Consider the following 20,948-nt stretch of genomic DNA (forward strand, 5'->3'; position numbering starts at 1 on the left):
CACAGTTCAGGCTGAAATACTTATTGTCTGCTACAGAAACATAATTTGCCACTTTCAACAGCAGAAGAGAGGGAGAAGGCAACATAGACACTTACTTAGCCATAATCTTCTTTTGTGTAGTCAATCTATGGGGATTTTTGCCATCGTGTCAGTATTTCATTTTACACAATGCTTCTGAAAAAACATTTTAATACAAAATATTTTACTAAAAATTATGGACTCCCTTATTTTGTACACTGTATGTAATTGTTTCAGTTTGTAGAGCATTTAAATGTGTTATACATATATATCTTTTTTTCAACAGTCTAATATGAGGATTAAATGGTGGACACAGAAAACCAATTTTTCCCCCTTAGAGGATGATCTCGGAAGCCCCTTATCTAGAGAGTTCCTACAAGACATGGAAAATATACAGGACATCTCTGTCTATTGGTGATGATAGCCCTGGAGCATTAAGTGTAACAGAGCTCCAGTCTTTGGGAAATGGTCCAGGATCTGATGGATCAGTCATTACAGGTAAGAGTTTAGAATACAGTAAATCTTCATCAGTTGAGATAAGATGTATTTAATTGAGCTAAGCAAATCCTTCCTTTAAATTACAACAGCGGTTTCAGATGTATAGATCACACTGGAAACAAAAACCTTTCAGCTGTTTATAATGTCAATAAATTAACTCCAGCCTGAAATTTGTGAGATAAATGTTACTCCATAGAAAAAGTGATTATTTTTAAAACAAAAATTTAAAATTGTTTTTTTGGTTTCACTGATGAGGTGGAGATAAAAGCATGTTGGCTTGGTTTGTATAAATTTGTGCTCCCTTTAAAATGAAATTTTGCTGACTACCTTTAGTGTACACCATTTTTTACCAGCATCTTTCAAAATAATCACAACAGCTGTTACTACAAAAGTAGCTGCATTTCCCCCCTAACTTAGCAGATATTGTATAATATTTATAATACCTCAAAAAAATTTCCCCTGATTTCGCGGTCTTTGAATCAGTCCCATGAACTACAATCTGTGTGACTCTTATAACATACATGATATGTATAGTAAAATCTGTGCCAAAAGTAGATTAGTCATTCTGACTGCTAAAAAGTTAAGCTAGTGTTAAGTTAAGTGAAAAGGTTTGTCTGTAACTTTTCATCTCTCCAAAATGCCCTTATTTAAATGTTGGTTTCTCTGTTGATATCAGTAACACATCTGAGAGAGTTATTAAGGCAGAGAGCCATTAATCCTCAGATCTTTGACTACATGAGGTTTTTGTTGTATACAAGGCATAAATGAGGACTGTAGTGCTGCCATTAAGGTTATTGTGTACCATTTTTGCTTATCCAGTACAGTGACAATAGGAGATTTTTCCCCCCCCCCCACCACTTTTGGAGGACAAGGAGAAGAAGATTAAAGTTACTTTAGAATAGTGTTTGAAATCACAGATCTTAATGCTGAAGGTGCATAAATGTGGCATGTTTAATTAATTTGCATAATGTCCTAACTTTCTTATTGAGTAAATATACATGACTTATTTACATAAATGAGAGCAAATGTCCTGATTACCAGAACATAACTGACAAGGCTCCAGCATGGAATGAGCTTCAGGAACATATGGATTTTTATGCTCCTGGCTGACTGGGGTATTTCCCTAGACCAGTGTCCAGCTAACTCTGGAAGCTGTGCCTTGTTTCCCCTAGGCCTGGAGTGGATGCATATGATGCTGTGGCTGGGTTGTTAGCCCCTGTTGCTGACTGCTTCTTGCCTTCCGCTATCAAGGAGATCTGGTTGCTTCTTGACATCAACTGGGAAGTGCTCTGTCTGAGCTGCTATACCTGGGTGTTTAGTTCTGGCTTCTCCTTTCTCTTTGGTTGACCTCACCTACTGTTCCCTGATAGGAGGGCGGAAGCTGTGGCTGCTGCATGCTTGTCCTTGTGACAAGGGAGAAATGGCTAGAGCATTGCCCAGTGTCACTCAGGGATGGCTTGGGAGACTGATCAGAGATGTAGCCTAGAGCAAGTGTCATTTACAATAGAAATCCTGCCAAAAGTGGCCCTAATCATAAAGATGCAGCCTAGAATATCTCCTTAGCTCTCAAACTTCTGTGCAGGAACAGTTCAGAAAGCTGATTAAAAACAGGATCCTTCTGGCCAAAACAGAAGCTGTAACACATCTGAGTTTGTGACATGGTGTTACCAACTCTCACGATTTTACTGCCTTCCTGGTTGCAAAGAAAAGATGGAAAACATGAACCCAAAGACTCAAAATCTGGAAGGCAAATAAAAGGAACCCAACTTTAAAAATAATAATAATAATAATAATAATAATAATAATTTTGGGTGGTCTGAGTCAAGATTTTTGAGGTTGTTGGGGTTGGCAATACAAGTTCTGAGTTAACCTGTTTCTAACATCATATCCCTTGACCTACATTCATATAATTGTTTTAATGTATTTGTTCAAATAAAACACTTGTGAATTTGGTAAAATCTTAGTGTACTGCAAGATATAAGGAAGTCTTCTAGCTTTAGAAAATTTCAAGTTTGGTGGAGCGTAGGTTCTAGAACAGTGATACTCAATTAGATCTACCCGCGGGCTGATTTGAGAATTTTATGATGAGGCAGGCCATTTGCGCAGAAGGCTGACAAAATTAAAAAAAAACAACAAAAACTTCAGCTGCCAATAAATAAAGACCTTGATTGCAACATAAGTATTAGTTTTTCTATCTTTTAACAAAGTTTATAAATCAACATTATTACCTGTGTTTGTGGCAAACTCTAATGGGAGAGGTAACAGACGATCGCTGGCAAGGTTTGTAGGAGGTCAGGGCAAGGTGCATGCACTGGTGAAGATTATTATCTGCCAGATGATTGCGGTGTTGGTTTTTAATAGTCATGGTAGAAAACCCAGATTCACAGAAGTACGTTGATCTGAACATTGTTAAAAGATAGATGGCTAGATTCTGGCTGTTCTGAAATGGTCAGCATATTGAATCCAGAAATCACAAAGTCTCACTTCTCTGAATTTTGCCTTCAAGACATCTGAGCTCTGGAGTTTTACAATTTCTAATTGAAAGGTACCTTCATCCGTTTAATCAAGAATGCTCTTTTCTTCAGTTCTTTGCTAGGTCCACCGGCAGTGACAACTAATGGATCATGAACAAAGAAAAGCAATCCTTTGGAATTTTAAAATTCTCAAATCACATTTAAAAATTTGCGATCAGATTGTTTAGGAATTCTTGCATCATTTTCATTGAAGTTTCATCTGTAGCAACAACATACAATGTGGGAAAGTGCAACATCTTTCCTATTAAGTTTGTCTGAAAGGTTTTAAGATTCTTCTGAAAGCACACACTTTTTCAGATCTCCGACGCTGTTTGCATGGCCTTGGAGCTGCAAGTTGAGGCAATTCAAGTGACCAGTATAGTGCACCAAAAAAGCTATCTGTGTCATAGAGGGGACATCATTCATAAATTCGAAAAACTCTCACATCTTGTTGGTCTTGTGGTTATTTCTTTTTGAAGCGCACAAAACCTCTCTAACACACGCTTCCTACTTAACCAGCGAACGTCATTGTGCAGCAACAGGTCACTGTATTCAGCTGAAACGTCTTGTAAAAGACTTTTAAAAAAGACGATGTTGCAAGCTAGAAGTTAAACATATGTAGTTCACTAATCTCATCACAATACCCATTGTTGTTTTTTTTCCAAGTTCCCAGACAACTTACCGCGCAGGACAGTCTGGTGAATGATTCAGTGAATTGTTTTTAATGAAGGGTGTATCGCTGCCAAATGTGAAGCAAATCCCTCCTCTTTCCCTGTCATAGAAGGACCTCCATCTGTAACAAGCAGGTTTACTTTCTGCAGATTTAAACCATTTTTTTCAAAAAAGCCTTTTACCTTTTCAAAAATGATAGTGCCTGTGGTTTGATTTCTAATGGTACTAAGCACAAAAATTCTTCCTTGAAAATTTCACCATCATAAAATCTAACAAACAGCAATATCTGGGCCATGTCACTTAAATCGCTTGCAAGAGGCATGTATTTGGTGTTTTTTAAATCAGAAAGCAGTGATGATAAACAATTCTTGTAAATTACCTCCAATATTCACACTGCTATGGAATCAAACACGGGAGCTTGCTTCACACAGTTCACAATGTCATCTTTGTTTTTATCTCTGGCAAAAAGCTCCTCCAGCATTTCCAACGTGCACTCCTTCACAAGCTCGGCAGCCAGGAAAGGCTTTTTCTTTTTAGCTAGTACCAACATTATCTGAAGAGAAGCAGCTGTTGCTTTTTTCCTGTACTGTAACTGATGTGAAAATGACATTTGAAGTGTGATACAAAGACTTCAGATTTTCAATTTTGTCATGTCTTGCAACACTGCCAGGAAAATAGGACGTGTTAAAATTACTGTGCTTTGATTCAAAGTGGCACCTCACGTTGGTGACTTTACAGATGGATACAGTGGTTTGGCATATTAAACACCAAAGGTTTTTGCATTTAAATGAGGTGGGATAATAAAAAGAAAATCCGCTGTCCAGTTTGGGTTAAAAGTTTGGTTTTCACTGTCAACCTTGCAACATTTACTCCCACTCTCACTCATTTTTTACTCTATTTCCATCAATAATGAAAAAATGGATGGCATCCTAGCTCAATCATAGCCGATGCTATCGCAAGAACTTAAGATCCAGTAAGCAGTGCTTAATTTTTGCTGGGGTAAGTAAGTTACTTACTAAAGAAGTCGTAGGCAAATGATAGACAGCACATCTCTGTTTGTGAATTTAATGATAAACATTTTTTAAAGGTGAGCTGATGGGCCACGCAGGAAGCGTTGGCAGGCAACATTTGGCCCACGGGCTGCCTATTGAGTATCACTGTTGCAGAGGATTGATGCGGAGAAGCACATGGTGGGGTGGAGACATCCCTTAGGGATGAGTTTGTGAAAGGGGGAACTCTATCTCCTAGGATCTCATAAAACTGGGTCACTGGGCAATAAAATGGCAGATGAAATTAAATGTTGGAAAGTGCAAAGTAACGAACATTTAAAAAAATAATCCCAACTATACATACACAGTGGTCTAAATTAGCTGTTACTGCCTAAGAAAGAGAGTCATTGTGGATAGTTCTCTGAAAACTTCTGCTCAATGCACAGCAGCGGACAAAAAGGCTAACAATATGTTAGGAACTGTTAGGAAAGGGATGGAAAATCAGATGAAAAAATATCATAATGAGCCTATGTAAATCCATGCTATGCCCACACCTTGAATACTGTGTCCAGTTCTGATCATCCCATTTCAAAAAAGGATATTGTGCAACTGGAAAAAGTTCAGAGAAAGACAACAAAGGTAATCAAGGTTATGAAACAGTTTCCATATGAGGAGAGACTAAAAAGACGACAAAGTGAGGATATGATAGAGGTCTATAAAATCATGAATGATGTGGAAAAAGTGAATAGACAAATGTTATTTATCCCTTCACCCAGTGCAACAACCAGGGGTCACCTTATGAAATTAATAGGCAACAGGTTTAATAGAAACAAAAAGTAGTACTCTTTCATACAACACACAACTAACCTGTGGAACTCATTGCATAGGATGTTGTGATGGCCAGCAGTATAACTGGGTTAAAGCAAGAATAAGTTAAGTTTATAGAGGATTGGTCCATCAATGGCTATTAGCCAAGATGGTCAGGGATGCAACCCTAAACCTCTGACTACCAGAATCACTCCATAATTGCCCTGTTCTGTGTGCTCTCCTTGAAGCTCTGGTTCGGGCCACTGTTGGAGACAGGGTTCTGAGCAAGATAGACCATGGTCTGACCCAGAATGGCAACTCTTCTGTTCTTATGGGGTTTTTTTGGTTTTGTTGGAGGTGGTTCAAAGTGAAGCATTTTAATTTTGCAAGATGTTTAAACTTTACAGATGAGCATTGGACAGTTTCTGCTTGGTTATTTCACTATTTCGGAGTTATTGAGCATTGTTTTCCTCACATTTAGAGAGGTGAGGCAGCGTAGTCATTCAAAGAAGGTTTTGATTGCCAGATCATCTACATTGTAGTCCCTAGTTCGTCTTCCCTTTGAAGCTTCTCTTTAGCCTCACTGCAGTTTAATCATATGGCCTGTTTTCACTCCTCTGGTAAAGGGCAAACTCTTCAGAATGGCACTAGAAGCTCAATATCTCCTATCTTAGGCCCCAGTTCACAAGTAGTCCCACTGAACTAAAATGGGACTTTAAACACATGCTTAAAGATAAGCTTGTGCTTAAATGTTCTGCTGACTTGGGGGCTTTAACCAGGAAGGTGTGTTCGCTGTCTTTTCATAACAGCAGGTCTGACTCTGACTTGAGTAGGCTAAACTAAAGCACGTCAGGAGGTATCCTGGGCAGAAGATGTAATGTCCATCTGTGCTGATTATAACCATAGAGAAAGGGTGGTCCATTGGCTGCCTGGGCATTATGGTACTATTTTGAGGATCTGGTCCATGGGCTTTACTCCAGCAATATGGATCAGTCTGTTCAGCCAATGCCACTCTTCCATTTCCAACTTGCATTATTTTATAACCAGTAAAACATCTGAAAAATAGATAATTGCAGAGAATTATAATGAATAAATTCCCTTGCAAACATTAAATTGTCATTCATTTAACAAGTGATTTCAAAGCTTTAGTTAGATACCTTTGGATCACAATTTAAATTATTTTAGAGTTTCTGTGCATACTTACTGAACTGTTGTTGAAATACCACTACAACTTCTTTGGTTCTGGCTCTTCGCTCTCATCCTTTTGTGTGTGCATTGTGTGTATCATTGACATTAGCTTCTATTAATTCTAGTACAGACCCTGTATTTGTTTGCTGCACTACTAATAGAAGTATGAGCTAGTTTTCAAACAGATTTGTTACTGTTTAAATTAATAGTGCATGTAATGATTTTTTATTTCAGACTTTTAAAATAAACTCTTTCCTATGTGGATGAAATTTAGCACAGAACTGCTACTGATTTTGGTAGTACAGAATTTATGAAGTGTTCCTTTTTCTTTTAGACACTCTTTCACCAGCATCAAGTCCTTCATCCATTAATTTTGCCACAATTCCAGGTAGCATAGATGAATCACCCAGTGGAGCATTAAACATTGAATGTAGAATTTGTGGGGACAAAGCTTCTGGCTTCCATTATGGAGTACATGCTTGTGAAGGTTGTAAGGTACAGTTGATTTTTTTTTAATAGCCTAAACCATATTGCTTTATTTACAGGGTTATATGAAGAAAAAACATAGTTGCTTTGTAAATGGCTAATTAAAATCAGTCTAGCTGTAAAAAGAAAACATAATTTAAATAATAGTCACTTGTGATCTTCTCAAGAAGTATTTTTGTCTGGTACCGTAATTTGACACTATAACTTCTTCAAGAAAGGCAGTTGATTATAAGTAGTGCTTTTGTGAAAAGAACTAGTTATCATTAGAGATTAAAATAATTTAAAAGGAATAAAAAAATGTTCCATTAGTGTTTTATTTGTGTTGAGAATATGCTATGGGAACCATGTGAATTTGATACATTTCCATTATCTTTCCAATGAACAAATCCTGAATGCCTTATCACCACCATCTCCTACCTGAATCGCTTTTAGTACAGTGTTTTACTTATTATAAATTTGGAGCCAGTACATGGTCATGAAGCCAAACATGCTTGCCATCAATCTTTGAAGTATAGGATAGATGACCAAAAACATATAAAGGTTTTATGTTTTGATTATTTTCTAATGTATGTCTAGTTTTATTTTATTTTTTTTCTGCATCACGTAACAGGACTTGAGAAAGTGAAGTAATTTGTAAAATTTTTTGAATGTTTTAAATCACTCAACGCTAACTCTAGGGTCAGGATAATAAGGTTCAAATGTAGAGTTTTGTGGATTAATGTCCTGGAATTGGTGGAATAATTCTAAGGTCAAATCTGAAGATTTGTACTCATTCTTCTAGAGTTAGAGAACTAGGTCATGATCAAATGTGGCACTTCATGACATGCTGGCAACATCTTGCCTCACACATCACAATGTCTTATCATGACACAGCGCTGTGTAGCAATGTTTGTAGAGACTAGTATTTCATTGCAGTGTCACTCAGAACATCATGGTAAGATCATTTATAGGCAGGGGCAGCCCTAGATTAGCTGCCAGCAACTGGCGCCCTAGGCAAACCATGCAGTCGGTGCCCCAAACCCCAAGGGCAGATCTAGGCTGAGGTTTTTGGTAAACGTAGAAAAATTTTGGCCCTTTTTTCCTTTTAATTTTTTTTTTTTTTTTTTTTTAAACAGAGGCTTAATTATTCAGTTTGTCTGTCTGTCCAACCAATGTTTCTGAGATCAGATAAAATAGACACACAAAATTTTCAGAATAGATTTGTACCTGGCAGCTAGATGATATTTCAGTCCAATTTAAAAAAAAAATGCATTAAAAATGTTAATTATAATTTTTATTATTACAAATACAAAATCATCCATTACGCTATCCTGCTTTAACTGCCATTACCACCACATCCAACATAGAAAGAAATAAAAAAACTCTTCAATGAACTTTAACCTGTAGTTACAAAACACTCCGAATAAAAAACATGCTGTGCTCTTAAAACATGACTTTTCTTGCTTTAAGTTTTGAAAATTCAGTTACTAGTTCTTTTAGGTCCAGTTTTCCAGCTATTTCATGCTTTATTGACATTGTGGCAAGTCCAACTAATCTCTCTTGCACCATTGTTGAATGCAGATGTGTTTTTATCAATTTTAACTTTGAGAAGCTACATTCCCCACTAGCTACGGAAACTGGCAAAGTTAAAAGAATGTGTAGAGCTATAAAAATGTTTGAAAAACTATCTGAGTTTATTTTCAGAAACAAACTTCAGTACTTCTTCAGGAGTGGAATGTTTCTTAAGTCATCTTGAAAAAACCTGAAGCTCACTACACAAATCTGTAGCATCAATGTCTTTTGAATTTTCATGAGTCAATGCCGACTCCAGTTTTATACGAAATTCTCTTATCTGTTTTGCTGTTTTCTTTTGCAAGCTGTGGATATCATATAGAAAGCCAAATGCCGACTCTAGCTGCTGCATCTGTTGAAATCTTTCGTCAACCGAGTGAATAGCAGTATCAAGGCCTGCAAAGTAGAAATTCACTTTGAACCTTTGTTTTGGGTTCTGAATGGGTGTGTCTTGTCCTTCATACAAAAACTTCTGTTTATTTTGCCAAATGCGAACTGGCTCTGGTTCAAATTCTCTTGGAAAGTCTGTTCCTTCAGCAAGCTTGAGAGAATCTACCAGTGTTCTTTCGAATCCTTCATCACTTCTGAATTCCTCCAGAATATTTTTAGTTTGCTTCAGTTTTTGAATAGCAGAATGTATGTTTATGTTCTTTTCCTGAAGCTGCTTATTAGTGAGGTTAAGCTCGAAGAGGATATTATACCACAAAATGAGTGAAGTCACAAATTTGAACTTGGAAAGGCCATTTGCAAGAGCTTCTGCATCTGAACATGCCGTATTGCTAGATGATCCAGTAAAGGTAGTATCAGAAATTTCAATTAGGGCATCATAAATGTTTCCAGGTTCATAGCGAAGAGGCTTCAAAGCATCAATGCGACTCTCCCATCTTGTCTGACAAAGTGGTTTCACAGTTAGAGAATTCACATGGTGAGTCAGAATCTCCCAATGGCATGTTGAACTTGAGAAAAACACATAAACATGTTGCACCAGGTCAAAGAAACTGCTTGCCTCCAAACAGCATCTAGCAGCATCATTGACAACCAAATTCAGAGAATGCGTACTGCAAGGAATGAAAAAGGCCCTAGGATTGATTTCCATCATTCTCCTAGGCACACCATTGTCTTTACCCTTCATATTACTCCCATTATCATAGCCTTGGCCACGTAAGTTTTCAACAGATAATGACATTGTTTCAAGCACTTGTAGAATAGTTTCAGACATAAATGCTGCAGTGGTCTCTTTCAGTGATATGAAATGCAAAAAATGTTCCTTTATGAGCACTTCATTATCTTCCTCTGCAGACTTTTCCATATCCACAAAACGAATGATCATTGTCATTTGTTCAACATGATTCACATCTGGTATACAGTCCAGTATTATTGAAAAATATTTTGCAGAATGGGCAGCTTCTACAATTTTCTTTTTAATGGCATTTGCTAGGATTTGAATAATTTCATTCTGCATATTTAAGTAATGAACCTGTGTTTCATGATCAGTTATTTTGCATAGATGCTCCTTCATGACTGGATCAAACAAAGGTACGTATTCAACACATTTTAAAAAGTTTCCATTACCTGGAGTGTAAAATTTTTCATTTCTACCATGGCTGCGGAATGCTAAATTTTGCCCACTGAGAACTCTCACTAAAGCAATCAGATGCTCTAATATTTGTTGCCAATATTCTTCTTCCTTGATCACACATAAATTTTCTTCATCGATAGTTTTTCCTTTTTTCAATCATAATTCAAGTTCTTTCCAATTTTGAAAACATTCCAAATACTTCTTTCATGTGAAGAGAGAATTGAAGATATGTTTTTCCAGGCCTTCGAACCATTTTCAGTAAGTGATGTACCAATTGCTTGATTTCTAAACAACTTGCAGCAAAAGCAAAACACAAAGTTCTTCGACTCTGAATATTGTAACCAGTTTCGATGAATTTCTTCCCCATTAAAGAGTTTCCTCTTGTAATGCTGAGCAGAGAATTTTCTTTTATTTCCCTCCTTAGGGAAGGGAAATTCATGAACTTGTTCAGATCCATGTTCCACGAATATTTGCCACACACTGTCATCACATCTGGGCCATGAAGCTGGGTCCCCATACTGTAACTTGTTTGTGACTTCCTCATCCTTTCTTCCTTCTACTTCATTTACTTCAATTTCTGCATGTGTCTCTGAAGGTGAATAAATTTTCTCAACTTCCATATCAGTCTGACGCTGTGAGCTGCCTTCATCTAGAAGTAAGTTTCCATTATCTTGAGTTTCCAAACTCCTTTTTTGTGGATGTGAGCTACTCTCATCTTGAAGTAATATACCTTCATCTTGATGTTCCAAACTGCTTCCATGCAGATGTGAGCTAACTTCCTCTCCAAGTAAAATTCCTTCATCTGGATGCTATGAACTGCTTCCATCTTTATTTGGATTAAAGAGAAGATATTTCAGGAAGGATCCCTGCTGTTTTGCTTGGTCCTTTTCCTTCTCAGCCTTTCGTTTACAATACTCGGTTCCTGAGGGTTTTCTTTTTCCTCTTTCTGCCATGGGGTATTTGAATATTGTGTACTGTGCTCCCAACTGCAAGTATTATAGCATTAAGGATGGCTGATGCACCACATGGTTGGTGATTTAAACCACATTGCAGCCATCGCAACACGTCTTTTCACTGCTTAAAGGTTCAATGATTAGTAACATACACTCACTTACCTATTAAAACAGTTAGTTACAGCGTTTACACAGAAACAAAATGACCTTTTTTGACTTTATAACCCGACACTGGTTGTTTGGAAAGTAATCCTCTTCCTCAGGTTACCTGCTTGGAGTGTGATGTCATCACTTTCTTAGTCTATTAAGCATTAACGCCAGTGATGGGCTGCCAAAATCTTAAGAACTGGTTCCCTACCGGTTCTTTGGCGGCACTTCAGCGGCTGGTCCTTCACTCGCTCCGGGTCTTCGAAGACCCAGAGCGAGTGAAGGATGTGCCGCTGAAGACCCGGTAGGGAATCGCCTGGTGAGTACAAGTCCCACGTGTCTCCCAAAACAGCCTGCCTTCCCCCTCCCCCGCATCTGACCCCCACCCAGGTCCTGCCCCCGACTGCCCCCCTCAGAACCCGCAACCCATCAACTCCCCCCGCTCCTTGTCCCCTGACCACCCCCTCCTGAGACCCCCCCAGAACCCCACCCCTTACCCAACTCGCCCCGCTCCCTGTCCCCTGACAGCCCCGACCCCATCCACCACCACCCCCAACAGACCCCTCCAGAACTCCCACGCCTACCCAACCCCCCCTGACTGCCCCCCCCAGAACCTCCGCCCCCTCCAACCCAACCTCCTAGCCCTGGCCCAGCTCCCTTACCATGCTGCTCAGGGCAGCATGTATGGATGCTGTGAGGCCCACTGGAGCTCGCAGCCCCACCCCCTTACCATGCAGCTCAAAGCAGCAGGAGCTGCAGAGCTGCCCAGGAGCGGTCCAGAGCACTGGCACGCTGAGGCTCTGCGAGGGGGGGGGGGAGGGGCCGGGGTAGCCTCCCCAGCCGGGAGCTCAGGCGGGCCGGACAGGACGGTCCCGTGGGCCAGACGTGGCCCGTGGGCCGGAGTTTGCCCACCCCTTTAACAACCGGTTCTAAACCGGCTTCTAAATTTAACAACCGGTTGGTGCGAAATGGTGCGAACTGGCTCCAGCTCACCACTGGTTAACACTGTTACTTTTCTTTTATGGACCTTATTTATTACATGTGAACCAGTTATAACAAAGAAAAGTTTATAATTCTACAGCCCGATAATAATGCTAAGGTTTAAAAACGCTTAAAGATACTCACATTTTGGCTTTATAATGCTGAAAGACCTTATCCTTTATTCTTTGGCACCAAGAAACACAATTTTCCACAGTATTCGCTCGATTCTTAACCATCTACCTGTGACGTATGTTAAAATGACCGTTTGACATGTATCATCTTGCAATATCTCTTCTCTACATGAATTTCTGGCTATGCGACCTTGATGTATATTCAAGTTAGGGGTCACTAGCATTGCAGCTCTTGCCGCTGTCGGATGTGTTTCACGGTGGCTAAGTTATTGCTTATCAAAATTGCGGAGTGGATCCTCTTGACCCTATGTCGCAAATTGAAAAAAAAATCGCTAAAATATTATTTATTTTTGCAGTAAAAAGATTTGACCTATTAATAAATTCTCAGGAATATAGAAAAATGAATTATAATTCATATTCTCTCCGTACATGCACGGGAATTAAAATGACATCTTCGTTATTTTATTTGTATTTTTTCCATATTTTTCAATTTTTTTCATTTTTTTTAATTTGATTTTTTTCCTCGAATTTGGCGCCTCATTTAACTTGGCACCCTAGGCGACTGCCTAGTTCGCCTATATGGATGGGCCGCCCCTGTTTATAGGCTTTTCTCTGGTGCCCATGTGTCTGTCCTTAGTTCTTCCTCTGCACCCTTGCACTTTTCTGTGAATCCCCAACTCTTTGTGCTGTTAACATGTGCTCTTCCTGCACATAACCATCTATTGCGGGTGTGTGCACACATGTATGGCAGATGAGGATTCTTTCTGACAGGGAGAGGGGGCTGGCAAAGGGTATGCTAGGGCAAAAGGTGCAGGGCAAAGTGCATGGTGGTTCTGCTTGATCCTTAAAGGCTGCGGTGATAGTACATTAAGAGTCATCTTGGCCCCCCCCAGCCTGCAAAGGATCAGGAGTGCAGAAAGGAGGCTTAACGCTACCTTCCCCACCCCCCACATTCTATCTGGACCAAGTATAAACTCAGTGCAGGTGAGAATCTGGCCTCCATGTAATGCTGTATTCAGTGAAGTAGGAAGCTATTCCCTTTTGACACATCGTACTTACTTTAATTATTTTTATCTTATTATAAAAACATATTTATATTATCTTAAAATTAATAAGATTATTTTATCTTAAATAATTTCTTTAATTATTTTTATCTTTATAACTCAGATTATTTTTATCTTGTATTATATTTATAATACTAAATAGATTAATAAATTAATATTAATTAATACTACATATTATGTATTTTATTAAGTTACTCTTCTTCTTCGAGTGCTTGCTCATATCGATTCCAATTAGGTTTCTGTAAGTGTCAACTGTAGAAAAATAAGACAGAAAGAAAAGAGAAAATGTAGCAGTATGATTAAGATTTATTGGAAGACTATTAGCTCACATTTTTGACAGTATATAATGTTCTCTTAAACTTTTTACAGGGATTTTTTAGGAGAACAATTCGACTTAAACTCATCTATGATAAATGTGATCGTACCTGCAAAATTCAGAAAAAAAATCGTAATAAGTGCCAATACTGTCGCTTTCAAAAGTGCCTTTCAGTTGGAATGTCACATAATGGTAGGTAAGAGTGCCCTTAATAATTTGTTCCCAATTCCGCAAGCAGGCATGTGAATAACTTTACTCACATGAGTGGTTCCACACAGTTACTTGTGTGAGCAAGGGTTACAGGATTAAGGCTATGGCTACACTGGCGCTTTACAGCGCTGCAACTTTCTTGCTCAGGGGTGTGAAAAAACACCCCCCTGAGCGCAGCAAGTTACAGCACTGTAAAGCGCCAGTGTAAACAGTGCCCCAGCGCTGGGAGCGCGGCTAATCCCCTTGGGGAGGTGGAGTACCTGCAGTGCTGGGAGAGCTCTCTCCCAGCGCTGGCGCGCGACCACACTTGCACTTCAAAGCGCTGCCACGGGAGTGCTCCCGCGGCAGCGCTTTGGAGTTTCGAATGTAGCCATGCCCTCAGTCTCAGGTATTTACAGTGTATTAAAATGAGGCCCTGATCCTGCACTGAGAACGCTTGTGTGCAGGATTTTGTTCAGTACAGGATCAAGGCCTAATTAGTGGGGTTCGTTTGTTTTGTGTTTTGCTTTCCTCCTTTTCCTCTGTTCTGCAGTAAGCATGTTTTAGGTGCACGGTGTATGGACAAGTTTAAAGGTCATTCCCCCCCCCCCCCCCAAAACCAAAAGACTCGCTTTCAAAAATTAAGTGCGGAAGAGGCATGTGAGCATGGTTAACTGGGAATGAGGAAAAAAATATTGAAGGCTAGCTTAAGAATGCATGTTTGTGAGATTTCTCCTCTGATGTATAATTCAGTTTGATCAACAAAATGAAAGGTCACTAAAAGTATGTATTAGTTCACTTTTACTATTAGGGTCATCAGAAAATCGCCTTTCATTTCCAGAAAATATATCCTAATTTTATAGTTGCCATTTGTTTGTCTGGTCCTCTAAATATTTTAAAATCATTTCAATTTTGTTAGTCACCAAGTAGAATAAATCTACAGTTAAATACTTAGCGTGTGTCTGAAATGTAGGGATCTTGACTGCAACTGTCATTAATATTATTTTTAAAAACTTTTCTTAACTTTGTATTCTATTATTTCCTTATGTGGAAGACATTGTTTGCATTTTGCAGCTTGTTTTATATGTGGATTAATCTATTTGTATTCAAGCACCCCATATCTTCTGAGGATTTAAAAATATAGTGTATTTCGTAATTTGGGATAGTACTAGATCTGAGTGTTCCAAATTTTATTTATGGGACGTACGTCTACTGGCTGCTTTCCAATCTTTCACAGCAAGTGTATAATCATTAAATAAATATCTAGTCCGGTTTAGTCTCCTGCCAACAGCTATGGCTAGAATAGGATGCTTCAACTGAAGGCAAACAGTTAGTAGTACATTGCCCTTTCCCCTCTGCATACAGCAGAGTGCACTAATTCTGGACCACTGCAGCTATCAGCTTATGCTCTGAAGCATGACATTTGATTATCCTCATTGGAGATTGGTGATTTAATAATTAGGGACTAATTATGTGGGGAAGGGCTGTCTTATTTAATTCATGGCTTTATTAGAGTCAGCATGTCCTACCTCTAGTCATTACTCCTTCTAGATAGAAATTTGACTGCTGTATTCAGGGAGGAAAAAAATAGTATGGACTTATATAGAATTTATGTATTTGTTTCATAATTGTCTTTTTACCAGCAATTCGTTTTGGACGAATGCCAAGGTCTGAGAAGGCAAAGTTGAAAGCAGAAATTCTAACAGGTGAACAAGATGTGGAAGATTCAGAAATGGCAGATCTTAAATCTCTTGCCAAGAGAATCTATGAGGCCTATCTGAAAAACTTCAATATGAACAAGGTCAAAGCTAGAGTCATCCTCGCAGGGAAAACCAATAACAATCCAGTAGGTGTTTTTGTTTTAATTTTATTGTAGAGCTAAAATATATTGATGCTAATGCAATGAACTGTAGAATTCTTAAGCAAATCATTTAGGAATAAGTGGTGTACTACTACGTGATAGACATGAAATACGAAAAAGTAGTACCTGTCGTAAATCTGGTCTTTGATATGCAAGATCAGTGTAATGGGAAGCTTTAGAAAATAAAGTTGTGGTTAACTTGTAAATGAAAGGTCACAGTAAACTACTAGATGATGTAGAGCAGCATAATAGGGTTGGCCACCTCCTGAGCACTCCCTCGTGGCTGTGGCACCCTGCTTCATATAACCCAGGTTTCCCCCTCTCATAACCTACTACCTCCATGGACACTCTGCTCTCACAATAATACCCCTCCGTTGGACTGGTTTATTATTAAAAATTTATGCAAAATAGTCCATAACAATAGTCCCAACATAAAATTCATTTATCACACTCAGTTTAAATAGTGATTAAGATCCCCAACATCTAGTCCCTCAGTATGCCCTATACAACACACCAGCCACTTTGACCACACTCAGACCCTGTCAATCTTCTGCTCTTCCTCTGGCCCTGGACAGCAACCCCAGCCCTTTCAGCTAGTGTGCAACCCCACTCTTCCCTGCAGAAACAGCCACAGCCTCTCTTGCCAGGGGAGCATCCCTCACTCCCCTTGGCCCTCTCTCTGTTCCTCTGGGTTCAGCTCTCCGGCCCTGGAGATGTTAGCAGGTAAGCTCCTCCTCTGCTTTTGGCCTTTAGCTGTGACTCTTCAGCTTAGGGCCAGCAGGCAACTCCCTCTGCTGCTCCCTGGCCTTCAGCCCTACTGCCCTGGCTCTCTGGCTTGGGGATGCCAGCCAGCAAACCCCTCCTGCTGCTCTCCTGCCTTCTCCCAGGGATCACATATAGTCTGTGTCAGCTTTTATCTCATACTCAAGCTTCTCCTCTCAGGCAGCCCTGACTCACCAGATCTCTGTTTCCCTAGGGCCCAAGTGCCCTCTTTTAAATCCAATTAATCGGCCAAATTGGAGTGTGCTGCTCCCTCTTAAAGGGTCAGTGTCACTGTGTTACAAGGGGCTAAATGGTGGGGGAAGTAAATTAGTTATCAGAAAATGAAATGTGATATCTGGCTTCTGACCTGGTTTAGTATTGGGGGGGAAATGTACTTATTTCCTATTAAGACTATAATAATGGTAATAAAATTTAGAATTTCTATAACACTTTTCATCCACAGATATCAAAGTTCTTTTCAGAGGTAAGTATTGTTATCAGCATTTATACAAATGGGGAAACCATAGCATAGATTGTGCCTTGATCCAGGGTCACAAAGAGTGACTTAGTGACAGAGTTGGCAACAGAATGCAGGTCTCCAGAGTCTTATTTTCCAGCTCTAGCCACTGGTACACACATCTTCCCTACTCTAATTGTATGGTTTCCTTTGAAGGGGGAAGTGAACAAGGTTGAAAAGGAATTTGATTTTTATTATGGAGTTTATTTTTCTTAAAATATAACCTAGCCAGTCTCTTATATTAAGTGGTGAACACTGTCTGATTCTTACTCAGGAATACCAAAATTATTACTTTTTTTTGTAGGAAATTGTGTAATATTTGTTTCTCTTATGAGTTGATCAGTGGTTCTCTTGTGGGATCCTTGATACATTAGCTCTCTGCCATCCCATTGTGTGTACCCAGTCAGTAAAGCACTTAAGCACATAAATTGTCCCATTGACTTCCATGGAACTATTCACATGCCTTAAATTAAGCATGTGCTTAATTTCATTGCAGGTTAGGGGCCTACATAAATCTAAAACACATAGTATGGACCTCCACACAGTACTTCATAAACTTTTCATAAGTTATAATCAAGACATCTGGTTACATATCTACTGTAGGTGCAGTGGACCTGAATTTCTAGACCTTGCATTTTGTGCATTCATTTATATCTGTGCAAAATAGATGTACAAATTGCCAAATCAGAAATTTCTGTTCATACCAATGATAGCATTTTGCACTTACTTGGGGTAGATGTACATGAACAAGACAGTGGAGAATCAGAGCTTGTATATTCATAAATAAAATATATTTCCCCCAGTACATGGGAAAGAGGAGGATTTAAATTATTTAACAAAGTCTTTCTTTGTGTAACCCTTCTGTAAAGTGGAGTCAGCAGCAACAAGAGCCAGCTTCAGTATTGAGGGGTTCTTCTTAACCATTCAAAACAGAACCAGCTCAAGCTTCCACCCAATAATCTGGGAAATTTTAATAACCACCCGTGGGCGCCTCTGAGAGGCAATACTTCCCCATTTGGAAGCACTAAGTCTGTGTATAACAAAAGAGAACTTTTAATAAAAGGGAAACGGAACCAAGCATAAGTTTGGGAATACACCACAACTGCATTCAAAAGCATGCAACCATAAGCAAAACCTGACTCCACAATGTGTTGAGCAGTTTCCTTTGCCTAAGTTTTCCACCTTGTGGTGGAAAAGTCCAACAAACAAATGTCTGTTTAACGAATCTCTCACACCCTTCCACTGCACCCTGCTCACAGTTGGCTGTCCTTGGTTAGCAAAGACTCAGAGTTAAGAGGTATGTTGGGGTGGGAGGTGAACCCCTGTGAACAAAGGGGGAGGAGTAATCAAGCAATGTCTCTGTGGTTGCTGTCTGCCTCTGCAACTGGCTGTTTGCTGCTGCTGCTGCTGATCACAGGCTGTTACTTCTGCAGTGCTCTGTTCTAGGTTCCACCCAGGTCTTCAGTAATTTCAATGGGTAGCAGGGAACCTCACTGTCAGTACAGCCTCTGCATTTTCTTTCCTTTCACCACTGTGCCTACACCAGGTCTAAGGCATAGCTTCTAGACCTGGTTATCAATGATTCAGCTCTGGTAATCACTGATAACCAGAGTCTAATTAGCTCTGTCTTTAAACACTGGAGAGTGGAAGGTCAAATGGTGTGTAGGACTTTTTGGGTAGAGTCCACACCACCATGTAGGAACATCTGACCCCACCTGTCTCTCCTTTACTGGTATTTGGCATCCCTTCCACCGGCTTAGCAAGTGAAGTTCCATTTCGGGTGACCCCCTCAATCAGGGCATGCTAAGTACAGTTCTGCTGCCCAGCATCAGCCAAAAGCGATCATTTTGGCAAAGCAGCTTCATCATGCTACGCACCTAGGCGAGTAGGCATGTCTATGCAAACACACTCTGTTCCTGAAGTCTCTTCCCCTAGCTCATTGCTAGACGTCAGAGGAGAGTTCGTTCAGACCCTGCTAACACTTGGGGAATATGCCTTTTTAATATATTTTTTTTATTTGACAGGGTTTGGGTTTTTTTTAAACATGGGCCCTTCAGATTCAGTTGGTGGTGATGGGAATCCAGCTTACTTGTTGCTGAACAGTACTTTAGCAGTTAATTTCAATAAATTCTGATTCTTCTTCAAGTAATATTCCTACAGGTACTCCACTCTAGGTCCCCTGCGCCTTTGACCCATGATTTCTCATAGCAGAGTCTCTTCGGCTTGCACATGCATTTGTCAGTCTCATGCCTCCTCCTGTTATATAGCACTGAGTGGGCAAGCCACCCTCAACCACCTTGGGCTGAGATGGAGCTCTAGCAGTTGTCGTATATAGACTTCCTCAACTCTCTTTTTTTTTTCTCTTGCTGATTGTAGTAGTGTTAGTTTTTCCATAGTTAGTATATACTCCTATTATAGCTTCTTTTTCTTTAAATATTTTTCTACATACTATTTAAATAGATTTTAGATCTGACATTTTTTCTGACTGGGAGGTGATGCCCAGTTCTCCTTGCTTCAAGTGCTGTTTGTCGTGCCAGGAGGCAATCCCGGTCAGCGTCAGACATTCCCGCTGTATCTATTGTTCAAAAGTGCAATTTTCATCTGGCCTTTAAATCAAGAGCCAGAAAAAAATAGAGAACTAAAGCTTTGCCTCCTTGTGATGGAGAGCTCTCTATGTCCAACCTCCGACCCAGGCCAAGGGACCCCCCAGATGTCAGTCCCCAAGCAAGTCTGCTGCCTTGGAGTCCCACAGTTCCAGGGCACCCAAGAGGAAGATACAGGACTCCTCTCTCAAGTTCTCAAAAGAAAAAGGGTTCTCCGCATAGATATTTTATCTCTAAAAAGCCAAGGTTATTGGTTCACTCGGCTATTCCAGCACCCCATTCAGGTACCAGGCTCTCAGTTCCTCAGGTCCCCAGGGTACAGCTAGATCACAAGGCGGCAAGGCCACGGGCCCAGAGAGACCCTTGGTACCATTATCAGATTGAGACAGCAAGAAGAGTTCTTCCTCTGCTTCCTCAGTATTGAAGAAGTCCACTGAGGTTCCGACCACGCCTCCCTTGGGGCACATGAGATCTTCGGCTTTGTCAATAACTGTGCTTCCCTCTGAGCACCTGACGACTGTGGTATCATCAGGGTCCTCGGCCATGTCGTGGTATCATCAGGGTCCTCGGCCATGTCTGATATCATGAGCCTTGGTATTGATGTGCCTCATAGTGCTGCAAGAGTTCTGTTTTCCCCAGGACCTGGCTGTAACTGAGACTCCTGACTTGGCTCCTCAGCTCTGATTTGCTGTCAGTACTAAGAACATCAGGATCACCTGAAATGATTTCACCTCAGATCTCTCCAGGAGCTCCACCATTCCGAGTGAACCTGAGGAAGAGGATTCTGAGGTGGATCTTGCCTTGGTCTCAAGCGTCAGTCTAGAGTTGGTCTCCTCAGTCCTTCAGAGGGCCCTTCCCAGAGGCTTCTGCTGAAGCTGCAGCTACTTGCAACCCATGATTACCACCAACACCTCACTGGTATGAGCATCCTTGGGTGCCTCCTGGTTTGCCTTATGCACCTCCTCCTTTGCCATATTTGGGACCCTGGGGTGGCTTATTGCCAAGTATTTTCCAGATCATCCAGTACCACCCACCATAGAGAGAGAGGCAGCCTTCAAGACCTGCTCCCTCCAGGAGACCTGACCCTCAAGAGGATTCTTTTGAGGAGCAGGAAGCCAATGAA

General features: G+C 40.2%; 1 protein-coding gene across 1 annotated transcript in view; it reads left to right on the plus strand.

Moving 5' to 3' along the window:
* Window positions 1–321: 321 nt before the first annotated feature.
* Window positions 322–20,948, plus strand: part of PPARA (peroxisome proliferator activated receptor alpha) — a 36,927-nt gene continuing 16,300 nt past the window's right edge. The window contains 6 exon segments of the mRNA XM_024218903.3: window positions 322–353; window positions 355–423; window positions 425–516; window positions 7,020–7,180; window positions 13,947–14,085; window positions 15,726–15,928. Coding sequence (XP_024074671.2) covers window positions 322–353; window positions 355–423; window positions 425–516; window positions 7,020–7,180; window positions 13,947–14,085; window positions 15,726–15,928 — 696 coding nt within the window.

Source organism: Terrapene carolina, unplaced genomic scaffold (genome assembly GCF_002925995.2).
Source record: "Terrapene carolina triunguis isolate 2854851 unplaced genomic scaffold, T_m_triunguis-2.0 Scaffold112, whole genome shotgun sequence".
In the NCBI taxonomy this organism is placed as follows: Eukaryota; Metazoa; Chordata; order Testudines; family Emydidae; genus Terrapene; species Terrapene triunguis.